The following is a 23,260-nucleotide window of genomic DNA, read 5'->3' on the forward strand; positions in this document are numbered from 1 at the left end:
TTTGTGTATAAATTTGGTGTCTTAAGTCTCAACTAGAAGTGTAACCTGAGTGGTTGTTTTTTATACGCATAAAAACTACTATTGACCATTATATAATTTTTACTTTTGGTGTGGAATCTTTTTAATAATATACAAACATGGCCAGATTGACAGAATACAACTTACTGGACTCAGACATTTTACATGCATTTTATCACATATATGGCAGCTCTAAAGTAAGTGTAGGTAATATTCTGACCAGAATATAATTAACAAGTTAATATTTTAGACATTTAATTAAACTTATATGAATGGAGCGTATATTATAAAGTGTATTCATACAAAAAATTACGAATATGTTGAACTAATTACAGAGTTTTAGAACAAATATTTAAATCGATTCAAACCGAAAAAACGCAATAATGTTTGTACACAAACTTCTCAACCCTTGCATACATAGTAGAGTAGTATGCATTTATAATGGAATACATTAATTGTTATAAATTGTGGGTAAACATTATAAAATAATGAATGCATTAGTGTTTACATAATAAAATAATAAAATAGGTAAGTACGTATAATATTTAATATTTATGTAGTGTTTTATTGACTTTCCGATTTTTTTTTTTTTTGTGAAACACTCACGCGATTTAATTTATTTCTGTTTAGGTAGGTACACATTTCACAGCGTAATACCATAATAATATACACTTAGGCGGTATAGTGCAGGTGGGAGCAGTATAGTGACTGAGACGCAGCGGTGCAGCCTGGTGCCTCCAACAGTTGGTCGCTTTTGTTGTGCTGTTGTTGTTATTATTTTACCACCGTCTCTCAAGACGTAAATCGTACTAGAAATATCATCAACAACGTACCTATTATAATGGTATTGCGTTTTGCGCGCCAACCACAACAACAAACGCACGAGGGCCATACTAAACGTGTATAAGTAGTCTCAAGTCTGTTATGGTATATGTGTATAATATTGTCTGCAATACAACGCACGCCAGTCGTTCAGAATTCGGCGATAACGGTGACAACGTTACCATGGAGATTTGCGCATATTGCCTATGGCGTGTTCGTATATACTAGTACTTCTGCACAATATATACATATTAAATATTAGTATTTATAGTATACGCATTATACAGTACAGACGTGTAGTGTATAATGAGTATATATTGAAATATACAATATTGTACGAGTATGTATAGGTTAGGTACAATAAGCATATAATGTGTAACTATAATATATAATTTTAAAAGTATGTTTTGAGTGATAGACGTTAGACGATATGATTCATAAAAAATAAAATCCCCGACGAACCGATGAGAATGTCTCAAAACATATTATTATGTCTAGGCGAGCACAGTGACGAATTTATTTTATTTTTCGTTTCATAGCAAAACGCGTAGGTTAACCGACACGGTGGCGGCGTTTCTTCATTACATTACGGAGTGCGGCAGACGGGGGAAATGTCCGATAATCCGCATACTACTCGCAAACTCTCACCCCCTACATCGTCTACCACCATTCCTCCTGCCATCCACACCGTCATCCTCCCGCCACACCACCACCATCTAACCACTTTCATGAGTCCGACTGTGCCGCTGTTAACGCGAAAACCCCTACGGTGCGGTACGGTGCGGTGCTGCTCGGGCTATATAGCTGTGCAACAACTATAACGGCGCAGCCTACCTGTTAGCGTGCGGACTACAACACACAAAAAGCTATGACGGGCGGCGTCGGCTGCAGTGGTGGCTAGAGACGTAGAAGTGTACAGGGTGGGTAGAGTGGGCGGCGGTGAACGAGTAGATGAAGAGAAGGATGTCGGAAGGAAGAGGAGGAGTAGGAGTAGGACGTGGAGGTGCAGGACGAGGAGGAGCAGGAACAGGGGGCGGTGACGACTAAATATACGTTCGACTGTTTGCGGTGCCCGGCGCCGGCGCGCTATCATTGCTTGGGTGTTGGCCGTCGCCGTCACGGGAAACTCGCGACCGACACGACGCTCACACGCAAGCATACACACTCAGTGTCACACCGTCCGAGCCGACAGACGATATCATGGCGAGGCAGCAGCAGCTCATCCTGACCGCCGCGATGATCTTGTGCTGCTGTGGTGGCGGCCTTATTGTTTCTGCGCTCGATCTCAACAAACTGTACGGGCACATACACGCAAAAAGGAACATAGGTACGTTGCGATTTTTGTCTACTTTAATAATAATATAATCTAAGTATAATAAAACGCGCGCGTCATAGCTGATGCGATAATAAATATATGTGTGTGCGTACAGGTCCCCGGAGGGTTGTGTTGCACGTATGTATAATATTCGGTATACCCGATATTCCGTGTTCATAATAATCACCCGGTCACTCCATTCGGACATAATTTCATTGACCCTAAAAATATTTAGGTAGTACACGCATAAACGCAATAATCCGAGGACCGTCCACGCAACTTTGCGTTCCGTTGTACCTATACGCTGTTATTTGTAATCCATCTCCATCATCTAGGCTGGTTTCTTTGATTTCCACGCGGTCCTTTTCCGATAATATCGGGACGACTCAAAAAGTATACTCATGTGTGCTCTGGTAGTTACACACTGTGGGTTAGGTCATTTATTTCTATTCACCTCTAAAATCCCCCTGAATCCAAAAAGAGTGCGGAATCATATTATTTACGATACTGCACAGAACCTAACAATATACTATATTTATTTAGTTTTTAATTAAAAAATGTATAGCTATAATATTGTTTGTTATTATTTGGTTTGAAATGTTAGCTATATATTTACTACTATCTAGTCCCAATGCACAAAAAATATTTATTTTAAATAGTTTTATTTTTATTTAAATTAAATGGTCTAGAGCTTCATTTTATCTAGTATTTTTATAAAATTATAACTATATAAATAACTGCAGTTTATATGAATATGTATTATGTATGTTCCGGATAAAGTTGAAAATGTATCATTGTATTATTGTAAGGAACGATTTGTCTGTTTATTGTTTGGTATCTGTGTAGAATTCATTTAGCTATAGTTAGCACGGATAATAAATAATTTATTGTTACTATCATTTTTAAATTAATATAAAAACAATGTTATTATTTCATTACATCAGTCACAATTTCTGTTCAATTATAAATTATAATTTGTTAAAAACACAATTACTATTATTATACATATTATATATTTATACGAATATTATAATATATTATACATATTTTATTTATTTAATAATATTAACTATAAAATAAAAAAATAAATGATTCCAAAATAACTTTGAAAATATAAATGTACTACATGCTAATAAATTACATATATTACAAGCTAATGATGAGATAATGTCATTTTATTGGAGTTAGTATAGTGACTTTAGTCATAATTAGACAGTGTCAATAGTTGCGACGTTTCAATTGTTCTAATTATTTTTAATTTAATAATAATATATTTATGCATGTTCATTGTTCTGTAAATAAGATGTTTAACAAAAACATCACGATTCAAAGTGCTTGAATATTATACAACAGTTAAGAAAATTACTTCTGTATTCAAATTTAACAGCAATCCACTGACGGCGTGTTGTATATGCAATTTCACTACACCAGTGTGTAGGATTACAAACAACAATGATTGTAATCGCATTACTCATATTCGTGTACGCTATATAGTATATAATATATATACTATACATTCTGTTGACAGATAATATTAATAAACTAATGGTTAGTTTTTAGTTTAAGGGCGCTCATTGACTATGAATAATATAATACAATATATTGATATATTTAATATTTAATGCAAAAAAGAAATGTATTTACTTAGGTATTGAATAGTCCTTATAACGTGTATGGTGTGTGAAAAGAGTCTATGAAAAACATATAAAAGTTCCCGTTTTATTGCATGGCTCACTCATACATATACTATACATAATATAACATTATTACCAATCAACTTAACAAATAAAAATAAATTAATGCGTAACTTCAGTAATATTAAATTGCATATACGCATATATTTACGTTGTTTTATTTAGGTATCATAGGCGAATATTGTGGTGACTTGGGGGGGGGGGGGCTAACCCCCCCCCCCAGAATGTAACAAACCACACTAAATGTCAAAATAAATTTTGTATTTTAATATACCTATATATACTTGGTGCCTCTGCAAGAATAAAGTAGGAGTACTGAGTAGCCACTAGTTAGTAGGTAGAAGCGTTTAAAAATGTATGTTTATGCTAGTGGATAAGACGAAAATGTTAAGCCCGCCCCCCACGGATGTGACCAAATATCCGCCTATGTTAGGTATTAAAAAACAATAATATGTGGTTTTCACTTAAACTATCAAATTTATGTTTATAAATATTGAACTCATTATAAAAATAGGTACCAACTAATTTTGAACTAAAATAAAGAAAAAAAAAATGATAATAATATTACAAAACTTTTTAGATTAGGTTAACAACTTACCTAACCAAACATTATATTACAAAGAGTATTAAAATCTTCTATTAAATCTTATTACTTTATTTTAAAATGTCGCAACCCACGTTTTTATTTATTTTAATATAAATACAAGTTTCTTAGTTAATTTGAAAAAAAGTTTTACTATACGGTACCGTGTATAAATCGCATGTAAAAATAGGTGTGGTTAATATACCTGTTACATGACCCGTAGGAATTCACACGTAATCGATAAATTGATTTTAATATTCTATCCCACAGCAGTATTTTTTTTAAATTCGGTTTTACTAAAATATAAATCAAATATGCTTTAAATTATATAATTATATCAGAACCTATTATAATATATAATAATAAAACTAGAATTTTTTTTAAGGGTCATCTGACTGGAGAAGGGTCTGATATAGTGGATTACATATCAAAAAGGTTGGGCCACACTCGTCTAAACTAATCAATTCGAATTATTCAATGATGATCTTGTTCGTGATTTCATTATATTTTGTAAAATATAAATAAGAGAAAACTTTTCGCTGGTTGTAATGCAATTTATTTTTCATAGGATAATTATTTCTTCGTAGTTTTTATTTCAAGCTTTTTCTTGATACCTACTTCAGAATGACATACAATTTAAAAGTATTGTCAAATACCTTAAGGTTATATTGTAAGTGTTAAGATTTATAAATTCATTTTAATGTAAACTTGTAAGTAAACTTTTGTTTGAAGTAAAACGTTGTTTTTGCCTTGTTCATTATTATACAAGTACCACTCAGTTTTCAGTAAGTGTCCTCAACAATATATCCCCATGACATATTTCACACAATTTTGAACAAGCTTAATAATAAATAATACTTTCAAGTATGTATATCAAAGTACACATAATGTACATCATTTATTTAACAGTAAAATACAACATCTCACTGAACACTTGAAATATATTATAATTTAATTAATTAAAATGTATGATTTAAATATTTAATAATATAAATGAAAACCATTTTACCTCATATAATTAATTGATAATTTATAGTTCAATATTTTGATTTTTGGTAATCATTTTTATCATCCCTCAGTCAATTTCAATTTAAACTTTGAGGTCTTATATAACTATCCAAAAACAGCTGTACCTACTTATGAGGTTTTTGTGTAATTAGGTTATTAATAGGAATTGAAATATTTGAACGCGTCCAAGTGAAAAATACTGGAAAGAAAAACATAAATATATATAATTACTAATAAATATTTGGTTCACACTGTTAAAAATACCAAAAAGTTTACTGTAGTAAAGTTATTAACCTTCAAAAAGCTACAAATTCAAAAAGTTTGGAATTCAGTAAACTAAATTAACTTTAATAAATTACAATTTTAGCTAATAATGAACCGTGTGACAAAAAGTTTTTCATTATAACTTCACACAGGAAATATATGATTTCATATTATCAATAAACTTGTTAACTTTATTAGATAGTTTTAACCATGGATTATTAGCTTATAATTATTAAAAAATAATAACTATGTAATTTGCAGTAAATAAACTTATTATATATAATATGTAAAACAATATTTGCATTTACTTATATTATGTATTAAAATATTTAACTTCAATATTATAATTCAACCAAAACGCAAATGTTTATATATAAATAAACATATTACAAACGACAAATTTATTAAATTTATTAGATATATTGATGTATTCAAAAATATTTAATGTAAAATATTATAAATATTTAGTTGAAAAAATTAAATGAGTCTATAAAATATGTACTGTTGAAAAGGAATATAATTTATTTAATATTTTTTATATTATTACTGACAGCATATTTTATATGTTTATAATTCAATAACATTTCACTAATTATTTTTAGTAACGGAGCAATTAAACTTTTCAGTTTTTACCGTAGTATATACATTTTATAAGTAGTAAAAATGATCTTTTATGAATAATAATTATTTATTACCTACAAATAGTATTCATAAAAACCTTTAGGTGCTCCCGTGAGATCTGAGAGATTTTATGCTCTTTGTTTGATTTTAATCAAAAACATTTTCTCTCGCATCACAAACTTATTTCTTAACACTATTTTTACTTGGAAATTAAAAATATTATGAATATTTTATCACGCAAATTATAACTATAAAATACTATGAAGAGTTATATTTTCATAATAGATTCTTCATTGTGTCTTAGATAGAACTAATCAATTAATTATTTTATAGGCTACTTATATAGTATATTTGTTTTGAAAAAATTATTAATTTCAAACATCTTATGCGTTGAAATAAAATTTTATAACGTGACTTCGGGATGAATATTATGAACTTTTATTTTTATAGCTGTAATTTAGATTAATATATATAAAGATTGATTTACCATGCATGCACGGTGAACCCTACCCCCCCCCCCCCACACTTTTATTCTTTAACAAAGCATTTATTTAAGTTCTGGATTTTGGAATTATTAGTTTTAGTAATTTTACTTATATGGACTATATTTAAAAAAACTTGGATTTTTATACCATTTTAAGTGTGCTATGTTTGAATTTTGATTTAGGTACATAACATTTTCAAAATAATGCTTTGCTTAACAATTTAAAGTAAAATAGTAAGGATGGTTCTATTTAGGGGAAATGGAGTTTATATCGCCACAGAAGACTTATTAAACTTATAATTAATAGTTTAATAGTATAGAAAACCTCAGTATCTTAAAATATAGTACTTAAATATATACTTAAACACTATATGAATCAGAATTTGAATAAATGTTAAAATGTATAAACTGTGAAAGGGTAAAAATGTATATTATTGACGTTGTTTTGTTATTTATTTACCCGTTTTTATTAAACTTGCAGTTGTTAACTCGCGCATGGTAATAATTGCATTACGCGCGAGTGCTGATTTTAATAATAATATCACAAACCCTGATCCACCGGTAAAATAATATTCATATTTAATTAAAATATATTTTTTATGCCAACTATATACCATCCTGCAAAATATATGAAATTGTCCCGTGTGTTTATAATTTGTATAGGTACTCTGTTGATGGTAGCCATCTGTAGGTATATCGTATAGGCACAATAACGATTGCATTAATTTCCTAATGGCATAAACAACCGTGTCTTGTTCTACTCTCAGACTACAGCAGAAACGGCGATAAACGTCTGTAGATAATTTAGTTATTTTCTCTCTCCCTCTATCCATCTATCTATCTTACACACGGCACACACGCACACACACACACATACGACCGATTCAGTCATATATTATATACCTATATATATCGCGGGCTGTTTTCGAATTACAACTTTCATATTATAATATATGCACAGCGCACACTGGCAATATCATAGTCTTATCTGTCGCCATAATAATACAGTCAAATTATCATAATGTTTTGGGACCCGTAGTGTACACATAACATGTGGAGCGAATAAAAGCTGCTCTATAATATAATATTATACGCTCCGGCGGTGGTTGCATTGTTCGGTAGTATATTTCGCGCACGACCGACGGTGGCTGAGTAAAAGCACTGAAACTATATACTACTATACTGTATTATACCATCATGATATAAATATTATATAATATATACATAAAATGGAAAACGGTTTTTCGTGTAAACACGCGTGGAAAAGTGATATTGGCTAGTATTCTCGAGTTGAAAACTATTTCCGTGGGATACCAAGCGCATTATTGGCGAAAATATCAGGAAATGCTCCTGATGTGCGCCGCCAATTGCGAGTGTCTCTGGATTTTCGTAATAATTGCGCGTAGTCAGGTACAGGTACATTTTTATATTTAAAAACATTTTTTTCATTATTATTGCTGTAACTCGCCGGATGTTTATATTGTATACTGGTTCACGTCGATATATAGGTACCACCAACGATGTATATAGGCAATCGAAAAGTTTATTCTGGCGCTGGCAACTGGGAATTTATATTCCTGAGATGATATTTTCACGTTTTAGATTAAAAAAAAATATGACGTATGCATGTCGTAACGTGTATACACGTGTACACGATGGAAATATTGCAAATATATTTTTCATTTGTTGTTGTTTTTTTTATTACCGACCGTGCGATGGGAATTTGACACCGATGTCAAAAAAACAACCACCTATGACATCCACGCAGCAACTCTTTTTCAACAAAAACTACATTAAATTGGATTTAATAAAATAAAAACAGAATTCAAAAAGTTCCAGCGTAGGTATATCTTATTTCCGCGGTTATTTCACTTCGGCATTGGAAAATAGTGAAAACAAAAATAAATTTGTTTGTCGCATTCATCTAATATATAGGTGCCTATGTTATTGTACAAACCAAAATATCAATATTTACTGTGAGAAATAGTAATTTATCGGTTGTTCAAACTTCGAATTCCACAAATTGTATTTCTATTACACTTTTCGTACTATATAATCATTTTCGTACAGGTTTTTATTTAACGTGCCTGGTATTTTTAATCATTTCATAAGATGTTGATTAGTTCATATTATAGACAATTATAGAACAATAATAGTATATTATTTCAGGTCATGAAGTTAGTAGGTAGATATAAGAATATTACATTTTATTCCAATTTCTAAAACAGATTTATTTTTAAACTTAGATCATCAAAAGTTCGTATAATTCATTTATATGAATTCATGAAAGCATATTATTATATGTATATATTATATATCAGAAAAAGTAATTTTTGTTTCTATCTATTTGCGAGATAATTTTTGTTTTTGTTAACTTCTCGAAAGTGAGAATAATTTCCATTATATAATATAATCTTCAATGAATAAATATTTTAACTTTATTTGAGTAACTTATAATAATCTTACTATAATTGGCACGTCACTATTGTCAACTTAGAATTTATAAACAGAATAGGTACGTATTTATTATACTATAATAAAATATGGTGACGTATAATATATATTGATTTTAACAACAATGCTGTTTTTTTGTTCGTCAACACTATTTACGTGGGGCGGAAAAGGTCAAAAGTGAAAAGTGCTACTAATATTTTTTATGATATATTATGGTGGACTGAATAATATTTAAAGTTTAAACACTAGGTATATGTCAATTTCAATTTTAAACTCACTCGAAATCGTTTATTTTCTTTTTATATTTTTAATTCCTTTAAAAATACATTCGACTATTTGAGTAAGCCATATTTTGAACATGTACACGAGTATACGTCGGTTGTTATGGCAAAAGTTTGACAGTAAAAAGTGTTTTTAGTTGTCATTTTCGCTTGAGTGTAGCTTTCACCGGGTATATGACTTGATATGATGTTTGCTAATGGTTAAGATAATGGGTTATTCGCAACAAAATGGTATTATAGTTATTTTGTATTATTATTAACTTAACACGTTGGTAGACAGTACTGCTATAGCAGTAATTTCAAAAATTGATGTCGGGGGACACTTTTAAATATTACTGTTATAGCAGTAATACGAAAACCGTCGAAAAAATGTCAGTACTGCTATAGCAGCAATTAATTCTATGGTCTTATATGAAAGAGCATATTGTTCTGTCCCAGTAGATTTCAATAAACCATCGGGCACTGTCAAAATAAAGCCAAATAAAAATAAAAATATTTAATTTAATTTCTCCTGTCTATTTTTATCCCTGTTCGTGTGACGTTTTAAGGATAGTTTTTTTTCGACGGCGGCCACGAGACTTAAAAGACATTGTATAATTAGCATTAACATTATTTGAGTACAACTGTTAGTTTTATGCCCACTGTTTTACAGATATCACAAAGTGGTGTACTTAAATATTTGAACAAAAAACAATTATCAAACTATTCTTCACAGTTGTGTTTACATTTTAAATTTTAATCTAAACGGCCGGTCGAAAAGCTTTTTTAAAAACCACTATAGGCTTAAATATTAATGACATTTATTCGAACTAGTTTCAGATACCGCTTTAAACATAATACGTTGACGTTGAGTTTTTAATATTATGTGTTAATATTTCTATTATAAAAATCTAATAACTGTAATGTTTTTTATATACTTAACTCTTGATGACTTTTCAACATGGTTCTATACAATTTATATAAATAAAATAAAAATATGTGTTTATTTATGTACCTACACACGGTAGGTACGTATATTATAAATATATAAATAATACATTGTAATAACTCATCAGAGCATACCTACCGAAAATGAATAGCATGTGTTATGTGTATATATTTTTCCAAACACACTGTTTCTATTTAATGATCGATTTTATTTTGGTTTTAGCTACCTATATAATTAAACAGGACGTTTATATTATCATATTTTTTAATAATATTTATGTATTTACATTTGATATTACTGAGTATTTGTTAGTGAGATTATAAATACCTACAACAATACGAAAGGACTTTAATCTTTATTACACAGGGAAGATGGGCGCTTCTTGCTTCGTACTGTATAAAGCTACGGTATTAAAGTATTGGTATACAAGTAATAAATATGTATGTATATTGTATATTTAACAAGTATATAGGTATAATAACCGTATACTAGGTATATTATGAATAACACGATTTACAGAAACTTAATAATGAACTAATGTTTTCATCGTTTTAATTATATGATAATATATAGGTAGCGAATTCAGGTATATAAATGTGCATTGTATATTTATGCGATACTAAATTATTTGAGAAAGATAAAGTGTCTTATCTGGTTATAAATAATACGTGTTATTATCTTTTATGACGGGATATAAATTGTTATTTTGTTAAAAATGTCTGTGATCCTGATTCAAACATTCAGCTACCTGGGTATATAAAAGTCTGCATTATTTGAATTTTCAAAATTATATTTTTATACCGACCTAAATATTTTATCAAAATATTATGAGCAAACTTTATAGTTTATATACAACGTTTGCATAATTTGTTGGTTAAAAACTTATTAAATATGATAAATAAACAATAACTAGAACAATTAAATAATTTTGGTAAATATCAGAAATTTAAAAATATTATTTCGATATTTTAATAGTAAATTATTACGAAGAATTTAATTAATTAAATTTATACTTTGTAGTGTTGGAGTAGTCGATAGTTCTTGCGGTGTTAATTAATTGATTTCACAGGAGTCTGGAACACCTAACCTAACGGATACATTATGTGCCTATACTATATTTTTCATTTTAATTTCCTCAGAAGAAAAGTATCTAACTGACTATCAGTATTTCGAAAGTTATCCTTTTTGAAGGGAAACCGATCAACAATTCGTTATAATGACGTTATAGTAAAAAGCTAAAGCTCCGTAAGGCGTAAAGCATAGACTGCAATTAATTTGTGCATAATATAAAATATACGTGAAATTACGTTTTCAGATTTATCACATACACTAAGTACAAATAATATAAAACCACTAGAATAATCATTTTTGAAGTTAGTCAATCATATAACTAATATGTAATTCGGACACTTGAAATATAAATTATGAAATTGAAGTTCGTTGTCGTTGTCAGACAAATTTTAGTTGGATAATTTTACAACCATAATTAAACTATACCTACTTTTATCAAAATATTCTAAATTTAATTAAAAGTAACACTTTCGATAAGGAACGTGATTTCAATTGATGGAAGTCGATATATTTTAAGAGTATAAATTAATATTGAAATGTGATTAAAAGTTTTTGACGTGGTTATGTGGCTAACTAACTTAAAATGTAAAAAATGTTATCGAAACAGAATGCTAATACATAATTGTTGAGAATTTAAAATGTATTTTATCAAATCATCCAGAATATGAACTATATAAATAATAATCTATTTTAATGTTAAAGGTTAATTTGGTACCTATGTTTGCGATACGCCTAAGCCCGGATATTGTGTACGAAAATATTAATTTTCTATTGTTTAATGATTAATTAATTAGTCGATTAAATTGTTTAGGTGTACCCATCCATCTATAAAGTGGTTTGCATGAACAGTCTAGAACCTCAACAACTATTAATTATTTATAACAAGCGTTGAGTTGCAATGTGGCAAAACCAGTATATTACCTAAGTTTTCAATATCCCCTTATATACACGTTTGCAATGTATTAGTTTATCTTTCACAACAAGTCATCGACGTTCGAGTTTAATTTCAAACGTTGTGGAGATTAATTAATACGAAAGCCGCCACCGACACCGTCATTGAATCCTCGTTCCGAGTTAACGCCCGTTATTGAATTACAACATATTATTAGACACCTAAAACAACAGACGTTATTCCGCAATACCAAATCTTTATGAATAAGACATTCTACATATATGAGTGAAACTCATCTATACACATTCGGATTAGAATGGTGTTATTATTATCGTAACTGCCGCCCAATCAGTGTCACTATAACTGATCTAAATTATGTCTTTTTTTCCGCTGAACACTGTTCTCTTTTATTTTCTAAGACGTCAAATTAATAATTAATTATACGAATTAGGATGCGCATCACAACAAATTGTGTTTTATGGTTACCTAATATTTAATAGATATGACGATATCGGTATCACCACAATTATATAATATTTGTAACTCGAACAACAAGATGATGAAATAATATAAGACATTCTAGCTAGTCTCTAGCAAGGATGATACAATATGTATTTTCATTAATTATTTGTTTCCATCGGAATGAATTCTAAATAACTCGTCGCTCCTGCAATCGTATCATCGAGTACCTATTGCATTATGTCGTCTTGGCTTCGGATGAAAACTTTTTGGTTACTCAAGTATATTTTACGCTAAACATAAATATGGCCGCATTGGCGTATACCTCCGTACGTGTAACGCCGCATAACAGACCAAATATTAATGAATTATTGAGTGCGGTGATAGAATTTAGAAAATATGTCATTTTACCGCGGTAGCAGGTAAAAGCTGTAAAATGAAAGAACGCGCAGTCACTGCGGCGTTCATCGGCGAGAGCTATTAATAGATTCAAACAAAATGTCGATTTTGACTTGATAGTTTGACACGTCGATAGACAAGCCAGTAATATATCAATGCCGTCCGTAGGTGCTCGTAAGTACCTGCACATTATTATTATTATTATATTGTTGTTCAGAATCAGAAATAGGAAATCGAACGTAATCAAATGAAAGCCACCGACGACAGTGCGTGACGGATGTGAATTCATACATTTCGGGGAGAGGCTGCAAATATTAAACGATAGTGATAGGAATGTTGAGTGGTGACACCCTAGAGGGATGCATATCATATTATCGTACGCGTGCAGTTATACAGTTATAACTTATAACTTATAGTTTAATACACAAGCCAAAAAGAGTGTATAGTCACAAAATAATGTGTTTGTGTGAGATGAACACATAAGGTGGAAGAATTATAACTTCTAAATAAAGGGTATCGGTATTTTCTCAAAAAAAAATATTTAACCGTTCACGGGAAACTTGCATTTACCTTGATGTGTGTAATGCGTATTTAATGTAAATTAAACATAATTTCTACAAGTGGCAATATTATGCAGTAGTTATACTTTAAAAACAAACAGAAAAATATAGTTAGATAGGTACTTGATGGTTAAAGAAAATCAAATCGAAGGCATAAAACATGTCAATTAGTAGAAACTATTAAATAAGAAGTTGATATTTTACAACCTATGTATAGGTGCCTAATATTATTATTTTAAATCAATTATTTTAAACAGTTTGAAAATTAATTCCAAATTGTTAGTTAAATTACAAAGATTTATTAATTGGACATTTTTAAATTCATTTTAGGAGAACCATGCCACCCATATGAACCATTCAAATGTCCTGGAAACGGCGCTTGTATTTCTATTCAATATTTATGTGACGGAGCACCTGATTGTCCAGATGGTTATGATGAAGATGCCAGACTTTGCACTGCGGGTAACATTACTACTTTATGTATTTATATTTACTTAACGTATATTTTGAACAGCTAAACTCCGGTGTTAACATTTTCTTTTTTTTGCACATTACAAAACGTTTGTCTTAGATCTATTTATTAGGTAGTTTTTTTTGTCGTTTAATCTATTTAAACTAATTTTATATACTGACGTCGTATTTATTGAAACACGTATATAAACTATTTAATACGATATATTAACGAATTTCACAGAATAATAAACAATTACTGCAAAGTTTCTTAATCCTTTAATGGATAGTAATTAACTTAGTATAATATCATATAATATGATTAAAGCCACAAGTATTAGCATGACAAAATAGTTTATGATACCTTAATAAATAAATTTAAATTCCCTATTTCACCTGTTTTTAGTATGAACTCTAACACACTAATATGTACCTATAATATATATATACAACTAACTGGTTTTTTTTTAAAAATTAATTCAAAAAAAATTAGCTAAATTTAGCTTTTTAATGAGGTAAATAGAGGCTTTGTAATAAGTACGTGCATTTGTAATATATATCGTGTTCAATGTTAACTAATTTACTAAAATGTCTACTATTCAACAGTTATTACTTATGCTTATTTTACTACTAAAATTTTACTGTTATCTAAAAGTAGGTAACCTTAATAAATAATAACAAGTTCCACTTTTAATATTTCATATTTTTGACTTTTGATAAATTACACTTTATATTCTGAAATCTGAATTAGTTGAGCAAAACTATTTTTATTATAAATTACAATTATAGAAAGATTTTCTTTGTAACCATAAGGCTTAAAAAGTTTATTAGATTGTAAATTCTACTTAAGGATGTCTTATTAAAGTATGATTGACTTAGCAAATGTTAACATAAATTAAGTTAATATTATGGTACCTATTTAAACAAGTGTTTGAAAGAATTTCTAATATCTGTGAAATATGATCGGCGAGACGATAACATTTTACCATTACATTTTTTGAATATATTAGTAATTTTTGAAAATAAAACATTAAACCACAAAAAAAAGTAAACAATTTGAGTAAGCTCCAACATTATCAGCAATATCTTGTAAAATGTTGGGTGAATTGACATCCATTTAAAATTGTTTTTTGAATATAAGATGTATGAGTTTTTATTTAAAAATATGTTTAGTTGAAAATAAAAATAAAAATAAATACCAATTACGCAAAAGCTATTTAAATAATATAATAACTTTAGGAATAAAGAAACAATTAATAAATCAATAACTAGTTAATTGGTTCAAAGACGTATTTACATAATTAATGGTTTTTTACTTTTAAAATTAACAAATTACGACTTGCAAGTTATATGTACAGTGCACACATTATTTTAATACCTATGCAATATTATTAATACGTTACGTGACAAATACAAATTTACATAATTCAGTAGTTATTTTTATGATTAATGATTTCATAAAAAATTCTGCAACTTGCCTTATACTTTCAGTAATATAGTAGGTAAGTGTTTATTGGTTCGACACAGTTTCATATTATAGTTAATAGTATAGGTCACGGTAAGTAAAATTATGCAATAAGTGATAACTGATAACGATGTAAATCAAAAAAACATTAATACGATTTAGGCAATTTATATAGGTAATTAAAAATATAAATTAAAAATTTACAAATATATGAATATTATCAAAAAAAAATTATTATTGTTTGTTTTTACATAATCAAACGTAATACTTAATTTTAAAAAAGCTTAATTGTTTAAACATATAAAGTAATAAAAATGTTAGTTGGTTAATTTAAATGATTAAAATTAATTAAACTGTTTTATATTATTTGGATATTCTATAAATTATTTATATAAAATAATCATATAAAATAATTTTATATGATTTTCAGCTAAACGACCACCGGTTGAAGAAACAGCAAGTTTTTTACAGTCACTTTTAGCTAGTCATGGACCAAACTACTTGGAAAAATTATTTGGCAGCAAAGCCAGAGACGCGTTGGAACCATTAGGAGGCGTCGAAAAAGTTGCAATCACTCTTTCTGGTACGTAAAAATGTATTCTAAAGTCGATTCAATTCAACTAAGTATTCATTTAGTTAAATGGTTAAATTACGAATGAATAAAATTGTATATTATATTTTATATATAGTGTGAGAAAATATTTTTAGAACTTCCGGTCAGAATTGTTTTTCTTATACAATATATTATATCATTGAATTCAAATTAAATACAATCCATTATACATTGACCCACTTGTAACCTACTGTACAGCAGAGCGACATCCACTTACTCACTTAAAAAAGGTTAGGTTAGGTTAGGTTAGGTAATTAATATTAATTGAATATAACATAGTTTGTATAAAAAAAAAAAAACACAATATGTTTACGATTGACTGTGTCCTTTATGCATTCGTAAACCATTCATCCGATTGAGATGAAATTTGGTACAGAGATAAATTAAACCTCGGGGAAGAAGATAGGCTACATTTTATCGCGAATAAGGTAAATATGAGGGCCAGCCCAGGGGAGTTCTCAAACAGGGATTTTGAGATTATTATTATTATTTTTTTGTTGTTTATAAATGGTTGCTATTAGTTTTATAAAATTTTATTTAGTTTTAATAAAAATAACTATTATTATTAATGCAAAAAGCCAGTTTATTTCAGTACAGAATGTATCGAGTGGAAATTTCGGTGGAAAAATTTTTTGATATTTTGATCTTTAGTATTAACTTACGCATGCACCACGCGGTTCCGCGATCTACCACCAGTGTTCGGATTAGATAAGTAGTTTTTATCTAGATAAAGATAAAGATAATGCAACTCTAATGTATCTAGATAGAGATAAAAGATAACTTAACTCATATTTATCTAGATAAAGATAAAGATAAATACTTTTTTATCTAGATAAAGATAAAGATAAATACTTTTTAATCTAGATAAAGATAAAGATAAATACTTTTTTATCTAGATAAAAAAAAGATACAATTTTTTTAAATGGGTTTTAAATTTAGGTATATTTTAGTTGGGCACTAGGAACATAATAATAATAATGATGAAATAAATAAAAATAATTACATTATTTATAAACCATAAACTTGGTGTGAGAATCTGTATAAATATTTAAATGCGTTTGTACAATTTCGCGATTTTTATCAATAAAAAATGTATCTAGATGAATTTATTTAGATTAGTAAAAAAAATATCTAAGATGAACGTTTAGATATCTTGTAACTATTTATCTAGATAAGATAAAATATGAACAAATAATTATCTAGATATTCATCTAGATAAATTTATCTAGATAAGTCCGAACACTGTCTACCACAGGTAGATAGCCAACCTGATAATATACTGCTCGCATAATAACAAAAACCTAGCAATAGCAACGCATTGCCGTGTCTATTAGTATATAATATAATCAATGGTATTACGAAATAATTTAATTCGTGATGTCGATACTCAGCTGGTTAAATGCAAGCAGTTGCAAATTGTAATAATCAATAATGTATTATTTTTATTTTAGCATAATTCAATAACATTGTACTACCTATAAAATAAGAGCTGATACGTATTAAAACTGAGCTTAGCTCGTATGTAGTATACAGAGTTTCTGGTTAAATATAATTCGTTTATAGAACATTTTTTGTTACAATTGAAAAGCGTGACATCATTAATTTGGTGGCTAATTAATAATTCAAAGGTGTATAGTACATCTGAATACTTGCCAGCACTAATAATTATTACTTACGGTTAATGCATTACCGAGTCTAAACTAGACACTAGTAAAAATAAAACTTTGGTAATTATCAATACTTAAAACTAATATTGAACTTATTTATAATGTCAACAGCATGGGTCACAGATACAAATCCTAGTATTTACCTGATACCGGGCATTCATATTGCTTAGCATATGTTTCCGCAAGCCAGTACCAAAATTATACTATTGTATTATTATATTTGATGACAATGATGACCATTGCAAGTTTATAAGGTCATGAAAAAAAGTCAAAGGTGTATTTACTGATTTTTGAATTACAAATTATTGTAGAAAACGTTTTTTTGCACCATCCGTCTGCAATCGATCCGGGCAGTCCAGTAAGGTCACGGCTCCCAGTAAACTTTTTCACATTTTTATATGAAATATTTATGGAGAATTTCTTATAGAATAATCTATACCACCTGTGATTAATTCTCCATAAAGTATAGTGGTGCAGTCAATAACATTTTTACTATACCTGGAATAGTTTTGGTCAATAGTAAAAACCCATTGTAAAACTGCTTGCTCTGTCACACTGCAGATGTACAAGTTTATGAAGATTACAATATGATCGACCAAAATATTATAAAAATCAAAACGATTTGTCGGGCCACGGTTTATGAATAGTAGAATAGCTCGAAAATTGCAATCAAATATTCACATCTATACCGACAATAAATTGAACAGAGATAGTTAGGTACTCTATATAGGTACATCTATGCATAGGTATATGTATATAGAAGTAATACTTTATTCTGGTTAAGCTGGTGATTTGAACATCCTAGTAGGTTTTGAAAAACTCACAACCGTGAATAGATATAAGTTAACAATAACGATGTTTTTACTTATTTATGTTGACTGTTTTGGATAAATTAAGTTTTGTTCAGATTCTTTTTTCCGATGTAATGTTTGTAACCCTGCAGTATAAAACCCAGTCTACCCACTTATTTCATGACGATTTTGTCACTGTAAATATGTAGGTAGTTCCACATAATAATTGAACCTATTAAAATATGTTAATCTTTGGTGATGTTTTTGGAAACAACTATTATATTGTATTACGTATTTACGTATACGGACAGAATATACTAATTATGTAAGCCAGTAGATAATGTCAGTAACCTATCCAGTAAATAATTTTCCAAACCCGAATTTTTAGCGAACATCTTCTCTTTACAGTTTTATGTCATTACTTACGTTTTGGCTTTGGCAATTTAAAGGTCTCCGACCACTTAATTTATTTTCCGTTTTTTCTTAATTATTTCAGTAGTTAATAATACTGTATCGTGGCTTACGAAAATTGAAGAATGGGTATAATAATATAATATTATGTCAAAAAATAACTATTACCCATATAATATGTGCCTTCGCTCGTGCAGCGGATTGCGGAGTTCGCCTAACAGTAAAAGTATATAACATTATAATACCTATTATAATTGCATGCCACACTAATTGAAACTTTAAAGTAAAATGCAACCTTCCGGTCCAAATATTATCAGCTCCCAACTTTCATCCAGATTCGATTAAAAGAATAATCAAATTAATTTGATAATTCATTTTAATTTTTATATTCCACTGGCATACAAAGCCCCGGATTACAATAAAAAAAATCATGGCGTCACACATACAAAAACATATAGATAGGTAAAAAGAATATATTATAAATTATAACGTATCGACGCACTGGCATATGGGGGGGGGGGGGGGATCTAGGTTACCTTTATATTTATTAGGTATTTATGATTTCAAAACAATTTGATGACTAAAATCAGTTTCTGGTCAGGTGTAGCACATATTGTTTTAACACCCCATTTGTTTGGCCAAAGATAGTGTTCCTAGTATTACTTTCATATTACTATGATTAGTATGGAATTTATAGTTTATATAATATTTTGTACAGGTTCATACAAGATTAAAAGACAAAATATTAAACAATAAAAATATATAATATTATAATAGGTACGTGATAAAAATTCAGTAAATGTATTCAAATATTTCAAATATGTTGGCTAACACTATCCAGGAATTGACACATACAACTAATAACTATGTATATGTAACTTAATATTAATTAATAATCCATTATTTATACAGACATATTTTTATAAGATTAAGATTCTATTATTTTAATATTCATGATTGGCTTTGAATATTTTATCACACATTTTATTAATTATTACAACTTATTTCAACAATATAATTATTATCACTTTTTTTACACTTAAATCGTCAGTTAAAAAAAATGAACCATGCTGAATTGTTCGATAGCTAATTAAGTGATATGGCAACGTTGAACGTATATTCGTTCTTGATCGGATTAATTTGTTAATAGGTAGGTAAGCGGTGAGTTCTTTGTGAATTTAAAGTGTTCTCAATCGTTCGGCCTAAAAGGTGTAGGTAATGCTCTCAATCGTTCGATAACCGATTTACATTTATATCCGGAGACTCCTGGAGATACTCCAGGTTATATTATATACATAATAATAATTGAATAATGCTATTTATTATATTTATTAGGTAGTTATTATTTTTAACAAAGTAATAACCAGGGCCAGATTTAGGGAGGGGGGCACGGGGCGTCCACGAGATTCAATTAATAAGAGGCCTCCACAAAATAAGTACCTTTTGCAGTAAGTTTATCAATCTTATATGGGCCCTGGGGCCCATCCTACAACCCTAAATCCGGCCCTGGTAATAACTAATTGGTATATGTACCTACTACCTACCTAGTTTGTTACAGATTGAACAAGTTGTTCTTATATATCGAAATAAAAATGTAATATTTAAACAGAACGGTAATATTTAATTAATCTATAAATGTGTAACGCGTATATTATTGTGCTTACAGAATCACAAACAATCGAGGACTTCGGTGCTGCTCTCCATCTAATGAGATCTGACTTGGAGCATTTGCGTTCGGTGTTCATCGCCGTTGAGAACGGTGACATCGGCATGTTAAAGAGCCTGGGCATCAAAGACTCTGAACTAGGCGATGTGAAGTTTTTCCTCGAAAAGCTAGTCAACACCGGCTTTCTAGATTAATTTACTAAAAAAATATCGGATTTGTATACAATTATAATATCCTCTGTAATTTTCTATTCCTATTTATATTACCTACCTATATACGAATATCCATCCAAGATTTCAGAAAAAAAAAATTATTATTTCGTCCACTCCCTTCGTCACGAATTCCACGGTATTCCGGACATAACTTCCCTAATTATTTTCGGTCAATTAAAGCGAACTATATATTATAACATTATACTATTTTAATCGTATACATTCGGTTTTGAATCACACAATACATATCAAAAATAAAACTAACACTATACATATCATATCATGTACAACTTTAAACATATCTTTTTAATATCAAACATTTATTATTATTATTACTATTAATATTATCTATAGTTATACAAAATGTATTAAATTAAAAATATATCATTATAAATCTGTGTTGAATATATCATTTGTCTTAACAACGCGTGCCCAATGAGCCATTATAATACGCCTGTTTGTTTTCTTTTTTTTAATAACGCAATTTTATACCCTGTTTTGCTTGTTTATCATCTCGCATTATTAAGGCGTACGACTTTTTCATAATATTTATTATTACATTTCAATCTTAACTTATTCTAAGTAATGTTTTACGGCCCGACTCCGAGATTCAATTAATTTACGGACAAATATAATTCATTTATAATACCTGTCCATCGTAAATACGTGATGTATAAGTTACAATAACCGACACTCCGAGTAGGTATTTTACTACAGCGCCTATACGACGTTTACGTTGTTTATAATATTATATTATAGGTAGGTACCAGTGTTTTCTTTAAAACTTAATTAATATTATTATTATAACATTTTTAATAATATTCATTTTTATACATTTTTAAGGTATACACGCGTCATCATCGTAGAAGTAATAATATTACATTTTTATACTACCATTTCATAATATAACACTTAATGAGCGATAAATAATAATTCACAGGGTGTTTCAGCTATATCTATGATGTAATAAAAAAAGTGTGCATTTTACGTACAGACATTAAAATGTATTATTATAATATTATATTTTATGTTGTTCGAGGCGAAATTCGTCTCAGTATCACTGCAAAGAAGAGAGAAAAAAACCACAAATATAATTTCGAAAGCAGACAAGTACCACTTATACTTAGTCTATTATATCTTTATCGACAACGTGCGATATTTTTTCTTCTCTACATATGAATATTTTTTTTCTTCTCCAAATATGTTTTTGACACGATATTAGCTATAGTTTTTATCTGAGGTTTATTATAATAAATATATACGATAAAAAAGAACACTTTCACACTTACATATACGAAATATCATAACCTCTGAAACACGCTGTAAACGGTTCCAACAATCCAATGTACCAAAGCATGTCCTACACATATATATAGGTGTGTGTATTTAAATAGCTACTTATATATCTATAGGTAACTACTCTATAACATAACGACACTAATTTTTCGAATGTAATTTCTTTTTGTAATGCTCATTTGGCACATCGTTTTTAGTAGAACACCAAAAAAAAAAAAAAAACCATAGTTTAATAAATTATTTATAATCGTGATGAACTTTGATTCACCATCGAAATGTAATAATTATAGGATAATTTATTGAGTGAGGTAAAAAGTGTAAATATTCATTTATCAAACAACGATAACGACCTTAAACTGACACGACACACATATCATTTGAATACAATATATTTTTTACCGACTCAATAAAAATCATAACTATTTATTTTTCTTCTTCTTTTTTTCTATACGATTTATACTATTTATTCTATATAATAGACCTTTATATTATAACTTTTGTTTATATCCGATACAAAACGGTATTTATAAAATATAATTACCGCATAAGGAATCAATTATATAATTATATAATCCATTAAAAATTAAATTATTATGTACATTGTGTTATTATTTTTTAATTGGTATTACTTGTATGGCGTATTCTTTTATTTTTCAGGCAGTGCACGGTATGTGGATTTTATTATGCTACACAGTACACATAGGGTTATAGAAATTGATATATTAAACAAAAGTATAATATACAATCATAAATATTTGAATTATCTACTGATCTAGCAGAAGTCGAGTATATTATGTTATGTTTATATATTTTGTATATGTCATCATAAAAGCAAT

At 28.9% G+C, this 23,260-nt stretch overlaps 1 protein-coding gene across 1 annotated transcript; it reads left to right on the forward strand.

Moving 5' to 3' along the window:
• Positions 1 to 1,944: 1,944 nt before the first annotated feature.
• LOC132952486 (IDLSRF-like peptide) lies at positions 1,945 to 23,022 on the forward strand. Its single transcript, XM_061024792.1, has 4 exons — positions 1,945 to 2,167; positions 14,184 to 14,315; positions 16,199 to 16,351; positions 20,917 to 23,022. The coding sequence occupies exons 1-4, from the start codon at positions 2,041 to 2,043 to the stop codon at positions 21,108 to 21,110; spliced, it is 606 nt and encodes a 201-aa protein (XP_060880775.1). The 5' UTR covers positions 1,945 to 2,040; the 3' UTR covers positions 21,111 to 23,022.
• The last annotated feature ends 238 nt before the right edge of the window (positions 23,023 to 23,260 follow it).

The sequence above is a fragment of the Metopolophium dirhodum genome, chromosome 9 (assembly GCF_019925205.1).
Source record: "Metopolophium dirhodum isolate CAU chromosome 9, ASM1992520v1, whole genome shotgun sequence".
Lineage (NCBI taxonomy): Eukaryota > Metazoa > Arthropoda > Insecta > Hemiptera > Aphididae > Metopolophium > Metopolophium dirhodum.